The sequence below is a fragment of the Bubalus bubalis genome, chromosome 8 (genome assembly GCF_019923935.1).
Source record: "Bubalus bubalis isolate 160015118507 breed Murrah chromosome 8, NDDB_SH_1, whole genome shotgun sequence".
Taxonomy (NCBI): domain Eukaryota; kingdom Metazoa; phylum Chordata; class Mammalia; order Artiodactyla; family Bovidae; genus Bubalus; species Bubalus bubalis.
The window spans coordinates 43,028,326-43,042,952 of NC_059164.1; the positions used below are offsets into that span (position 1 = coordinate 43,028,326).

Consider the following 14,627-nt stretch of genomic DNA (forward strand, 5'->3'; position numbering starts at 1 on the left):
AATTCAGACTTAAAGAAAGTGGGGAAAACCACTAGACCATTCAGGTATGACCTAAATCAAATCCCTTATGATTATACAGTGGAAGTGAGAAATAGATTTAAGGGCCTAGATCTGATAGATAGAGTGCCTGATGAACCATAGACAGAGGTTCGTGACATTGTACAGGAGACAGGGATCAAGACCATCCCCATGGAAAAGAAATGCAAAAAAGAAAAATGGCTGTCTGGGAAGGCCTTACAAATAGCTGTGAAAATAAGGGAAACGAAAAGCAAAGGAGAAAAGGAAAGACATACCCATTTGAATGCACAGTTCCAAAGAATAGCAAGGAGAGATAAGAAAGCCTTCCTCAGCGATCAATGCAAAGAAATAGAGGAAAACAACAGAATGGGAAAGACTAAAGGTCTCTTCAAGAAAATTAGAGATACCAAGGGAACATTTCATGCAAATATGGGCTTGATAAAGGACAGAAATGGTATGGCCTAACAGATGCAGAAGATATTAAGAAGAGGTGGCAAGAATACACAAAAGAACTGTACAAAAAAGAGCTTCATGACCCAGATAATCATGATGGTGTGATCACTCACCTAGAGCCAGATATCCTGGAATGTGAAGTCAAGTGGGCCTTAAAAAGCATCACTATGAACAAAGCTAGTGGAGGTGATGGAATTCCAGTTGAGCTATTTCAAATCCTGAAAGATGATGCTGTGAAAATAAGGGAAGCGAAAAGCAAAGCAATATGCCAGCAAATGTGGAAAACTCAACAGTGGCCACAGGACTGGAAAAGGTCAGTTTTCATTCCAATCCCAAAGAAAGGCAATGCCAAAGAATGCTCAAACTACCGCACAATTGCACTCATCTCACACTCTAGGTAAAGTAATGCTCAAAATTCTCCAAGCCGGGCTTCAGCAATATGTGAACCGTGAACTTCCTGATGTTCAAGCTGGTTTTAGAAAAGGCAGAGGAACCAGAGATCAAATTGCCAACATCTGCTGGATCATGCAAAAAGCAAGAGAGTTCCAGAAAAGCATCTATTTCTGCTTTCTTGACTATGCCAAAGCCTTTGACTGTGTGGATCACAATAAACTGTGGAAAATTCTGAAAGAGATGGGAATACCAGATTACCTGATTTGCCTCTTGAGAAACCTATATGTAGGTCAGGAAGCAACAGTTAGAACTTGACATGGAACAACACACTGGTTCCAAATAGGAAAAGGAGTATATCAAGGCTGTATATTGTCACCCTGCTTATTTAACTTATATGTGGAGTACATCATGAGAAACGCTGGACTGGAAGAAGCACAAGCTGGAATCAAGATTGCCGGGAGAAATATCAATAACCTCAGATATGCAGATGACACCACCCTTATGCCAGAAAGTCAAGAGGAACTAAAAAGCCTCTTGATGAAAGTGAAAGAGGAGAATGAAAAAGCTCAACATTCAGAAAACTAAGATCATAGCATCTGGTCCCATCACTTCATGGGAAATAGATGGGGAAACAGTGGAAACAGTGGCTGACTTTACCTTTGGGGGCTCCAAAATCACTGCAGATGGTGACCGAAGCTATGAAATTAAAAGACGCTTACTGCTTGGAAGGAAACTTATGACCAATCTAGATAGTATATTCAAAAGCAGAGACATTACTTTGCCAACAAAGGTCCGTCTAGTCAAGGCTATGGTTTTTCCTGTGGTCATGTATGGATGTGAGAGTTGGACTGTGAAGAAAGCTGAGCGCTGAAGAATTGATGGTTTTGAACTGTGGTGTTGGAGAAGACTCTTGAGAGTCCCCTGGACTCCAAGGAGATCCAAACAGTCCATCCTAAAGGATACCAGTCCTGGGTGTTCAATGGAAAGACTGATGCTAAAGCTGAAACTCCAATACTTTGGCCACCTCGTGCAAAGAGCTGACTCATTGGAAAAGGCCCTGAGGGACTGGGGGCAGGAGGAGAAGGGGACGACAGAGGATGAGATGGCTGGATGGCATCACGACTCGATGGACATGAGTTTGAATGAACTCCGGGAGTTGGTGATGGACAGGGAGGCCTGGCGTGCTGCGATTTATGGGGTTGCTAAGAGTCTGACACAACTGAGCGACTGAACTGAACTGAATATACGATTGACTACCTAGGGCCTATTTATCTATTGGGTTTTTTTTTTTTTCCCCACATTTTTCTTCTCATTTAGAAATGCTCTTTGTATATTAACTTTAGTCTGTCACGTTACAAATATCCAGTTTTGAGCTTTGTTGTGTTTATGTCTTTTTTCTCACAATAGTATCACCATTACATTCTTGCATCTTTGTTTAGGAAGGTCTCTCTTAAGCTTAAGTATTTTATTCTGATATTTTTATTCTTTTTTTACTTATGTTCAAGTCCCTTACTTGCTATATAACACTGGGGTTATGGCTTTGTGTCCCTTCAAATGGACTTCCAATTATGCCAGCATTATTCATTAAATAAACTTTTTTTTCCCATTTATCTTTTTTTAAGTTCCCATTATACTTTGATCTATTTGTGTACTCTATCCTATTCCAGTGATCTTTTTGACCTTTATGGTAATTTTTAATGTTGAGTAAGATGAGGTCCCCCCTCACATGTATCTTCTCTTTCACAGCTTTCTAGACTATTTGCTGACTTTGTTATTCCATATGAATTTTAAAATTATTTTATCCAGTGCTGGAAGTGTGAGTCCAAATGAATCCTAAAATTCTAAAGGACTACCATTTGTATTCAATTCAGAGTACAGATCTAAACATCTGCTTAGATCTTTTTTTATATTCTCCATAGATGTTTTATTTTCTTAAAATATTATTTAAATTTGTTTCTGAATATTTATTCAATTTATTCCAATACAGGTTATAATGTCCCTGTTGTGAATGACATTTTTTCCCATCTCTGGTTACAATTTGTCATTTGCCTGCATTTTTCATGTTTTATTTATATTTGCTATTTATAAGAAATTATATCAGCATGGATAACCATTTTTGAATTTACATTTCAATTATGCTCTAAACTTTCCCTACCTTCTTCCTCCAACTTTAAACAAATGCATACATAACAATGTATAAACACTCATTCCCAGCAATAAACATTTGTATCCAACATACCTTTTCCTTTTGAAAGGTGACTTTGGCATGTCAGCCACAGGAATCATCTGTTCTCCTGGGCGCACCCACATGATGGGACCATCATCACTATCTTTCCGACTCTCTAATTTTAAACTAGATAGTGTCCCCCAGGGCAGTGTACACTAGAGGCAAATAATGACATAGAAATCGATTATTTTTTAAAACGAATCTTCAAATATACATTAAAGACTACTGTGTCCTTCACAAAATTTCATATATACGTTTGAATTAGGTACCTGTTTTAAATATATTTCTGTATATTCATAAGTTTGCCTTCAAAATATTCTATTTCAGATACACCAAGACAATAATTATTCTTGGATGGTTTCCCCCACTTCTCCAATTCTGCAAGAGGTATGATTCACTGTATTCATCATTTGTTACTCTTTTTACCAAATATATGGGTCATATTGTTAAGCAGGAAGTTAAGCATGAGCACAAGGGGTGGCCTGGCTGACAGGGATACAAGCTGATCTCTAAAACCCATACTCTTGCCTGGAAAATCCCATGGATGGAGGAGCCTGGTAGGCTGCAGTCCATGGGGTCGCTAAGAGTTGGACACGACTGAGCGACTTCGCTTTCACTTTTCACTTTCATGCATTGGAGAAGGAAATGGCAACCCACTCCAGTGTTCTTGCCTGGAGAATCCCAGAGACGGGGGAGCCTGGTGGCTGCCGTCTATGGGGTCACACAGAGTCGGACACGACTGAAGTGACTTAGCATAGCATAGCATAGACACACATAGCCGAGTGTACAGATATGCTACAAAAATAACCAGAGACTTTTCTAACTCCTGCACATGGGCACTAGGCCCACAATGGATACAAAATAACCACAGGGTCTTCCCCAAGTAATCTTAGGCAGTTAGGAGCTCATTAAGGGTTCATAAAAATACTACATCTGATTTTAACGGACTGAATTTTGGAAAGATATCAACAACACAGCCCACTGTTATATGACTTGCAATTGTCAATCGGCCTTGTGTTGTGTTGTATGCCCATTTGCATTCCCTTTCATTGATTGGTGGTGAGTACAAGCCCTATTTTGCAGAGGGCATAACCCAAAGGAAGAAACTGGAAGTATAAAAAGGGGGAACCCAGATGGAAAAGGAAGACTCCTTTGGGGTGGGCCTGCTCTCATGTTTTGGGGGTGTCTGTCTAATAAAAGATCTGCCTGCTTGAGCTGAACTGAGCTGTAACTTGTCAGTTGTCTTAAACCCTTGACTCAGTCGTTGCAAATTTTTGTTGCAATGAGGCAAGAACTGAGGAAGAAAAATAAACCAACCTGACAATATAATGTTAACAAATTGGCAAAATAAGCAAGTTATCTTCCATGACAATCTATAAAAATGACCAACTGAGTTTTAAAAAATGGATACCTCAGATAAAAGAGGGCTACCTCTTTGAGTAGTTAAAACCTAACAGAACAAAGAGGAAAACTAAACCAAAATTAAAATTTATTTCTATGTAGTAGTTTCTTGAAGAGGTTGCCAGTCTAAAACCAGGGATTAAAATCTTTGAAAACAGGAGCAACCAAGAAATGACCAAGAGTCACTGTCCATTGAATGGTGAGAAAATGGGTATTTATAAACTATACCCCCCTTTTCAAAAAGGGGAGGTTGTCAAATTACATCTCTCCAAGAAGAATGCATTTATTTAGCTCATTTACTTTTACAATTAAAATCTGAAATATAAATATTTAAATGATTTTTTCTTCTTTATTTCTTAAATTATGAAAGTATGATAACATTTACAGGAGACTTGGAAAATACAGAACAAAGTTACATATAGTTCTAGTATATATTATAGTTTTTTAAGTAAATAAGATTTTTAGTTGTAGTTTCAATATCAAACTCTCAAAAATTAATAAAATGAATAGACAGAAAAGTAGAAGGATATAGGAGACCTGAAAAGCACCATGAACCAATTCAACATAATTAAGATTTATAGAATTTTCACACAACGGGATACAAATCCTATTCAAGTTCCCACAGACTATATAAACCAGGAGAAACTGGAACATATCCCAAGACATAAAACAGTGCAAAAATTTCATCATCTGAAAGTACTGAAATCATACAAAACCTGTTCTCTTATCACTGTGGAATTATGTTAGAACTCAATATCAAAAGATATCTGAAAATAACTCACATATTTTCAAATACAATGTGACATTTACCAAGAGAAATCTTTGACTTACCATTGGAAAAGCCTCAATAAAGTTAAAAGACTAAAAATATAATCACCCTCACAGAGGGTGATTATAGAAAAAAAAGCATTTAAGTGAGAAATTAACATCAAACATACTTTTAAAAACCCATCTATTTGGAAATTAAGCATCCACTTTTAAATGACAGGTGTATCTAAGAAGCCATAACAAGGAAAATTAGAAAACATCTGTAACAGAATAAAAATGAAAAAAAGAATTGATCAGAATTTGCTGCGGTAGCTGCTCAATGCAACTAAATATGATGTGGACTCTTAAAAATAATGCATGAAAACAAATAATGGACACTAGCTTAAAATGTTCTTAAATCTGAACAAAATCTGTACTTTAGTTAAAAAAAACTATCGCATGTTAATTTCCTGTTTTCCAGATGCACATTCGAATTATCTTGGAATTTTTTTGTCAAATATAAATGCCCAGGCATTTTTTTCCCCCTTCTCCAAAGTTCCAAATGTGATTCTAATGAAGCAGCCATATTTAAAAACAATAATATGATGATCTTTAATTTTTAGCTTGTTTCACTTTTTCTATTTCACATTCGGTGCTCCCATTTCAGTTTATGTTTCTAAACTATGTATATATATATTTTAGAAAACTTATGAATTTTTGCTTAACTAAAAGTTTCATGACATTTTGGTTCCACTTGTTTGACTAAGTATGAATAGAATGCTAGGTCTAATTTATAGTCACTCAAAACTCTGATATAGTTCCATTTATTCTGGCATCTTGCATTGCAGCTACAAGTCTAGAAAGCTTATTATCTTAGAAATTTTTTTAAAATAAATTTGAACGAGGCTTGAAACTTCTAATTCAATTCTGAGAATATAAAGGAAATGCTATGTTGTAAAAGAAATGATGGTATTTTTAAAATACCACTCAAATGCAACCAAATTCCATGTCACTAGCTGGGAGAAACAGACAAGGAACCAAAGGTTTAAAAGGAACAAAAAAGGAAATAAAAGGAAAATGGAGTAGGATGGAAAAGGAAAAGATATATATACACACATAGGCTAGAAAATTGAGTGAGAAGTTAAAAAAAAAAAAAAAGAGAGAGAGAGAGATGTTCTACAGAATATGTAGCAAGTATTAGAGATAAACTAATCTTGTCACACTTTGACCTCTAAATTACTGATTAAATAACTGACCTAACTACATAGTTCAGAGTTTTTTCTCTCAATAGGACAGTGCTAGCAGCCCATAAGAAGAAATGTTTTCTGGAATGCAGGAACTGCTGGGAAAAGAAAGAAAAAGGAAGAAAGGGAGGAAAAAATAAAGGAGGAAGGGAAAAAAGGAAGGGAGGAAAGGAAGAAAGAAAACAGAATCCGGCTCAAAATCATTTAAAGAATTTAAAGCGGTCTTAAAGCTGCATTGTTTACATACCTTATTTTATTGATGAGGACACTGAAGCCCAGAAAGTTTAACTGATTTGCCCAACCCAGCTAGGATCTCCAAAGCTGAAATACAGTTATACAACTTGCCAGGCCAGTTTTCCACACACCCAAACTGTCACTCCCCAGTTGCAAACACTGTGGTAAGCATCTATCCTGTACTTCTTAAATCCTCTGGCACTCAAGTTTATAAAAAGGTGATAAACCAATGGAACTTATTTTCCTAGAGTGGCAGCTACAGGCAAGTATTATTTTCTGATCTACCACTCAGCTTTGCTATTAGAATTAGTACCTGAGAAGTTACACACACACACACAAGAATTGCTTTTAGTTTCTCACCTCTTCTTCCCTTCCTGCCAAATCAACTGAAATCAAAAATTTTATAATTCTGAAGAAGCCATGATTAGAATCACTTGTAGCATGAATGTTAATTAACACCCACGACTTAGACTGCTTCACATTGTTTTCTCTTACTTTTAAAAATGGTGAATCTTCCAACATGTCAAGGAACTCAGGGAAGTAATCTCCCACTTCTTCATCAACTGCTCCCACCAAGCTGATTTGTCTCATTGGGCCAGCTCTATAAGTACCGTGAGAATATGTTCTTTTTACCTGAAGGATATGGATTTAATTACATTAAACATAAGACAATTCCTGTTACCACTGCATAATCCTAAATTATGTATGCTGTCTCAGATTTTTAAAACAAAATGTGAGGCAAGCAAAATAAAACAAAAAAGCCTGTTACAAACAGTAAAACAAATAACAAAAAATCTGCACAAAATCGAGGCATTATAGTTATTACTACACACTGCTTATGAAAACAGAGTTGAGATAAACAGCATACTTCCTGACAATATAGTTCCTCCTTTCAACAGTTTATTATTTGATCTATAATGCTACTGAAATTATATTCAAAAGTTCCTATACCTATATTTTCCTAAATGGTTCATACCTTTTTGTCAGAATTTTCAAAAACAGACCCTCTGAAAACAGTGCATTTAACCATCATCAGTACTTTGTATGTCAAAAAGGAATTATGTTCCTTTCTAGATCTCAGCATATTAATCTAAGATTCAGTTTATACTTCTCTGATGAAAACCTACTAGAGCTGGAGAACCAAAAGTCCTAGGCTCTAAATCTACATTTGCTATCTACCAGTTATGCTGGTAGAAATCAGTTAAATTCCTTCAGTTTTAGTTTCTTTAACTGGAAAGACTGATCTCAGATTTCTAAAGAAAACAGTAATTATGTAAAGCCACCTGTACAGTGTAAGCAAATGGTTATCATTCAAATTTAAACCAAAATAAAAGAGGCTATACCTCAAGAATCATTGGTCCTAAATTTCAAAAGTACATCTAAACCTTACAGAGAACCCTCACATGCTAACGCTAGGAAACACAAGTATCGTTAAAGCAAAACAAATTCCTTTCATAAATAAACATCTTTTTCTCTGGATTAGCCTTTATGGCCACTAACTTTAGGGAAATAACATTGTCTCAGTTTACCTGGGTCTATTCCAGTTTTAAAATGTGAAGTCCCATACACCAGGTAAATCTAGATGAGTAAATTTTCATCACATCAGGGACACAGAGTCTAAAATATGTTCAGATCACAAGATGAATCCCTACACCCACAGTTGGTAAACACAATATTATGTATCAAAGTATCTAAGCCCCCACCTACATCAAAAACGGGACAATTAAAGTTCTATCTTAACAGAATATTTGACTAAAACACTAGATAATTTTATTTTTTAGAATAATAAGCAAACTGGTGTTATCAATGATACATTATTTCCTTAATAAGTTCATTTACCAGAATTTCAAAGTTAAGTTTTCATGAACTGCCATAAATTCACTTCTCAGAAACATAAAACCTTACCCAAATTCTTCAAGTTACAAAAAAAAAAAAAAAAAAAGCTGGGGTCTGTGTGCCCATTTTGTACTCATGGTCTGATCTTTCTCCTGCCTCCCAACAGTTCCTAGCATCTCCAATACTGAGAGAACTGAAAGTGAGTATCTGACTTTACAACAATATTTAGGCTCTAGATGTTTAGATATACTAACAGTACCACAAAAGTAAAATTAATCATTGTTATGCATTTCTATAATGCAGTCTAACAGAGCTAAAAATATCAACTTAAAATTTAGCAAAATTATCAGGATTGATATCAATGTTGTTAGCTGACTCTGAGATCATGGCTTCAGTACTGGATCTGCAAATGAGCATGATTTTCTGAGAGATTGATTAAAATTAAAAGACTTATATTAAAATTCATAAATACCTCACTGAAATCAAACACCTTTTGTTGTTAAACACAAGTTTTCAAGTGCTTTGAAATGTATCATTTGATTTACAAGACATATTTGAGACGCAGGATTTACACTTCACAAAAATGAGTTAATTTTCTGTGCTTCCAACTTCTTTGACTTGTGTAAATTTCGATTACTGTCTAAACTGTTAACCAGTTCTAGAAAAGCCAGAATCCAGTCTTTGCCATCCATCTGGTTCATTCTACTGTATCACAGTATCAACAATGATCAACTTAATGATTTGCGCAGTAACTCAATTATCAACGAATTAACTTGAAGGAGGAATTTCCAGTGAGAGAATCCTTCTGCAACACAACTGAATATAAGACCTCTTACAAGGAAATGGGTACTTTTAACATACTTTTAAAACAAAAGTCAAATGAATGGATGGCCTGCTGGACTCCTTTCTTTCCAAGAGAGTATATGTAAGAATACACACATTCAGACCTGGAATACACACACTAGACCATTCAGCTATGACCTAAATAAAATCCCTTCTGTTTCTACAGTGAAAGTGAGAAATAGATTTAAGGGACTAGATCTGACAGACAGAGTGCCTGATGAATTATGGACAGATGTTCATGACATTGTACAGGAGACAGGGATCAAGACCATCCCCAAGAAAAAGAAATGCAAAAGAGCAAAACGGCTGTCTGAGAAGGTCTTGCAAATAGCTGTGAAAAGAAGAGAAGCCAAAGGCAAGGGAGAAAAGGAAAGATATACCCATTTGAATGCAGAGTTCCAAAGAATAGCAAGGAGAGATAAGAAAGCGTTCCTCAGTGATCAGTGCAAAGAAATAGAAGAAAACAATAGAATGGGAAAGACTAAAGATCTCTTCAAGAAAATTAGAGATACCAAGGGAACATTTCATGCAAAGATGGGCTCGATAAATTTAGGTATGGACCTAACAGAAGCAGAAGATATTAAGAAGAGGTGGCAAGAATACACAGAAGAACTGTACAAAAAAGAGCTTCATGACCCAGATGATCACGATGGTGTTATCACTCACCTAGAGCCAGACATCCTGGAATGTGAAGTCAAGTGGGCCTTAGAAAGCATCACTACGAACAAAGATAGTGGAGGAGATAGAATTCCAGTTGAGCTATTTCAAATCCTAATAGATGATGCTGTGAAAGTGCTGCACTCCATATGCCAGCAAATGTGGAAAACTCAGCAGTGGCCACATGACTGGAAAAGGTCAGTTTTCATTCCAATCCTTAAGAAAGGCAATGCCAAAGAATGCTCAAACTACTGCACAATTGCACTCATCTCACATGCTGGTAAAGTAATGCTCAAAATTCTCCAAGCCAGGCCTCAACAATACATGAGCCAAGAACTTCTAGATGTTCAAGATGGTTTTAGAAAAGGCAGAGGAATCAGAGATCAAACTGCCAACATCCAGTGAATCATCAAAAAAGCAAGAGAGTTCTAGGAAAACTTCTATTTCTGCTTTATTGACTATGCCAAAGCCTTCACTGTGAGAATCACAATAAACTCTGGAAATTTCTGAAAGAGATGGGAATACCAGACCACCTGACCTTCCTCTTGAGAAATCTGTATGCAGGTCAGGAAGGAACAGTTAGAACTTGACATGGAACAACAGACTGGTTCCAAATAGGAAAAGGAGTACGTCAAGGCTGGATACTGTCACCCTGCTTATTTAACTTATATGCAGAATACATCATGAGAAACGCTGGGCTGGAAGAAGCGTAAGCTGGAATCAAGATTGCCAGGAGAAATATCAATAAGCTCAGCTTTGCAGATGACACCACCCTTATGGCAGAAAGTGAAGAACTAAAGAGCCTCTTGATGAAAGAGTGAAAAAGTTGGCTTAAAGCTCAACATTCAGAAAACGAAGGTCATGGCATCCGGTCCCATCACTTCATAGCAAATGATGGGGAAACAGTGGAACAGTGACAGACTTTATTTTTGGGCTCCAAAAAACTGCAGATGGTGACTGCAGCCATGAAATTAAAATATGTTCCTCCTTGGAAGAAAAGTTATGACCGGTTTAACCTAGACAGCACATTAAAAAGCAGAGACATTCCTTTGCCAACAAAGGTCCATCTACTCAAGGCGATGGTTCTTCCAGTAGTCATGTATGGATGTGAGAGTTGGACTATAAAGAAAGCTGAGTGCTAAAGAATTGATGTTTTTGAACTGTGGTGTTGGAGAAGATTCTTGAGAGTCCCTTGGCCTGCAAGGAGATCCAACCAGTCCATCCTAAAGAGATCAGTCCTGAGTGTTCATTGGAAGGACTGATGTTGAAGCTGCAACTCCAATACTTTGGCCACCTGATGCGAAGAACTGACTCATTTGAAAAGACCCTGATGCTGGGAAAGATTGAAGGCGGGAGGAGAAGGGGACAACAGAGGAAGAGATAGTTGGATGGCATCACCAACTCAATGGACATGAGTTTGAGTAAACTCCTGAAGCTGGTGATGGACAGGGAGGCCTGGGATGGTCATAGAGAGTCGGACACGACTCAGTGACTGAACTGAACTGACACACATTCAAAAGACAGGCCAATAAGGAAAGGATGCTCTTTAGTGCTTGGAGAGATTTAGGAGTCAGAGACAATCTTCTCTGAGGAAATATTAATCTGAAATATTACAGTTTATTTAAAAGGTAAAAATAGGCCAAACTATACATGAAATAATTTATTTCTCTAACTGAAATAGACTTTGGAGTCTACCAAGTGGTTTCCATGCAATTCAAGTAACTACTTCCATTCTAAAACATTAAAAAAAAGAACCTACTATAACATTATTTAACTGTAGAGGAGGATAAATATTGTTAATAATTAGAAAAACAGAGCTACTATTAATAAGTTTAACATTCAGCCCTCTTTGAATAAAATTTCTGTGTTTAAATGTTAAGTAAAAACATGCAACATTTAGTAACAGCAAGAATGGGTAAAGCTTCTTTGGTGGTAATATTAAAGATATATTTTATAACTTAAGTACTTTGATTTATCCAGATGTTGCTATTTTTAGATTGTAATGATTATTTCACTGACTGAAGAGAACATTACTGACCTAGCCATCTCATTTCATTCAAATTTCCACTTTTACATTAATTTCCAAGTTTACATATGTTGTTCTTTTTTTAAAAGTAAAATAAAAGGAAACACATGTCTAAATTAGTACAGATCTAAATGTTAAAAACTATAACACAATAGATTAAAACAAATTTGATTTTTCCTCCTCTCCTATGTTTGACACGCCTAAAACAACACTATATTTGTTGATGATTTTTTGAAGTCTGTCCTATTAAAATTCATAAATATTTCAAAGGATATATGGAAAAAACTAAATTTTAAAGAATAAAGTAAATACAGACTCTACATGTTGGATTATAATGTTAAATATGGTGCTTGAATATTCATATTTCTTGTCATCTCATGGAAAAATACATATATATATGTAAAATTCATTTTCACATATAATTTGCTATAATAAAAGCACAAGTCCCTTCCCTTTTCACCAAAATGTGCTAAAACTATAAAGTACATTTTGTTTGTCCACTACTAAAACCACAGATAAGTAATTCTCTGGTAGTCCAGTGGTTAGACTCCACGATCTCTCACTGCCAAGGGTCCAGGTTCAGTCCCTGATAGGGGAACCAAGACCCCTCAAGTGAAACGGTTCACAGCAAAACCAAACAAACAAAAGCAATCCACACATATATTCCACTAGAAAGTATGGTCTCTATATAAATTGCACATACTTAGCTATCGGGTTTAAAACAAAAAAGAATTTTCTTCTAAACATTGATTCTCCAAATATTAAAGACAATAACCTGATGACTCAATAGAATGGATATAAATATATTTAAATTTAAAACTAAATTTTAAAAATTAAATTCATCACAATCTTAGCTTGGGAAAGTAATCTGCATTTTAAAATACAGTGTAACTCAATTAAAAAATGCCCAGACCTGAACTTCCAAAAAAGATATATAGATGGCCAACAGGCACAAGAAAAGATGTTCAACATCACTAATCATCAGGAAAAAGCAAATCAAAACTCCAGTGAAACATCACTTCACACCTGTCAAAAGGGCTATCATCAAAAAGATCAAAAATAACAAATGTTGGAGAGGATGTGAAGAAAAAGGAACCTTTGTACACTGTTAATGTGAATGTAAATTGGTGTAGCCACTGTGGGAAACAGCAGAGGTTCCTCAAAAAACTAGCAATTTCATTCATGAGTATATATTAAAAAAAAATGAAAACACTAATTCAAAAAAATAAATGCATCCCAAGGTTGAAAGCAGCATTATTTACAACAGCCAAGATATGAATGCAACCCAAGTGTCCAACAACAGATGAATGGGTAACAAAGACATGGTGTGTGTGTGTGTGTGTGTGTATATATATATATATATACACATTCAAAGACACACACACACACACACACACTGAATGCTATTCAGCTGTAAAAAGAATACATTTTTTTCTATTTGCAACAACATGGATAGACTTGAGTGATATTACTAAGTAAAATAAGTCAGAGAAAGAGAAATACTATGTATGTTATTAGTTATATAAGGAATCTAAAAAATTAATGAATATAACAAAAAAGAAACAGACTCACAGATATAGAAAACTAGTGGTTACCTATGGGAAGAGGGGTGGGAGGGGGGAGGGGGACGACCAAGACTGAGGCAGGGAGTTAAGTACAAACTACTATGTATAAAATAAATAAGCTACAAGGGAATAATGTACACCATGTGCAATATAGACAATATTTTATAAGAGCTTTAAAATGGATTATAATCTAAAGAAACTGAAGCACTATTTTGTCACTTGAAACTAATAGTAATATAAATCAACTATACCCCAATTAGGGGCTTCCTAGGTGGCGCTAGTGGTAAAGAAGCCACCTGCCAATGCAGGAGACATTAAAAGATGCGAGTTCAATCCCTGGGTCAAGAAGATCCCTTGGAGGAGGGCATGGCAACTCTCTCCAGTATTCTTGCCTGGAGAATCCCATGGACAGAGAAGCCTGACAGGCTACAGTCCACAGGGTCACAAACAGTCAGACATGACTGAAGTGACTTAGCATTCATGCATGCACAGCACAATTAAAATAAACAAACACACTGTAATGTAACTTTTAATTATATACCATTTAATACATACCATTTAATTCCTTCCTGGAGAAGGAAATGGCAACCCACTCCAATACTCTTGTCTGGAAAATGCTATGGACAGAGGAGCCTGATAGACTACAGTCCATGGGTTCAGAACGCAAAGAGTTGCACAAGACTGGGCAACTTCATATTAATACAACTTTTAATACTAATTGGGTAAAGAATCTACCTACAGAGCAGGAGACACAGGTTCAATCCCTGGGTTGGGAAGATCCCCTGGAGGGGGAAATAGCAACTCACTCTAATATTATTGTGGCTTCCCTGGTGGCTCAGAATAATAAAAAACCATTATATCTATTACTGCGGGCAGGAATCCCTCAGAAGAAATGGAGTAGCCATCATGGTCAACAAAAGAGTCCGAAATACAGTACTTGAATGCAATCTCAAAAACGACAGAATGATCTCTGTTCGTTTCCA

At 36.1% G+C, this 14,627-nt stretch overlaps 1 protein-coding gene across 1 annotated transcript in view; it reads right to left on the reverse strand.

Annotated features, from left to right (window-relative positions):
• Positions 1–14,627, reverse strand: part of RSBN1L (round spermatid basic protein 1 like) — an 86,928-nt gene that overhangs the window by 12,489 nt on the left and 59,812 nt on the right. Inside the window, exons 4-5 of the mRNA XM_006049870.4 lie at positions 7,213–7,350; positions 3,104–3,246 (exon numbers count right to left, since the gene is read on the reverse strand). Of these exons, the coding sequence (XP_006049932.1) occupies positions 3,104–3,246; positions 7,213–7,350 (281 nt within the window). The remainder of the gene's footprint in view (positions 1–3,103; positions 3,247–7,212; positions 7,351–14,627) is intronic.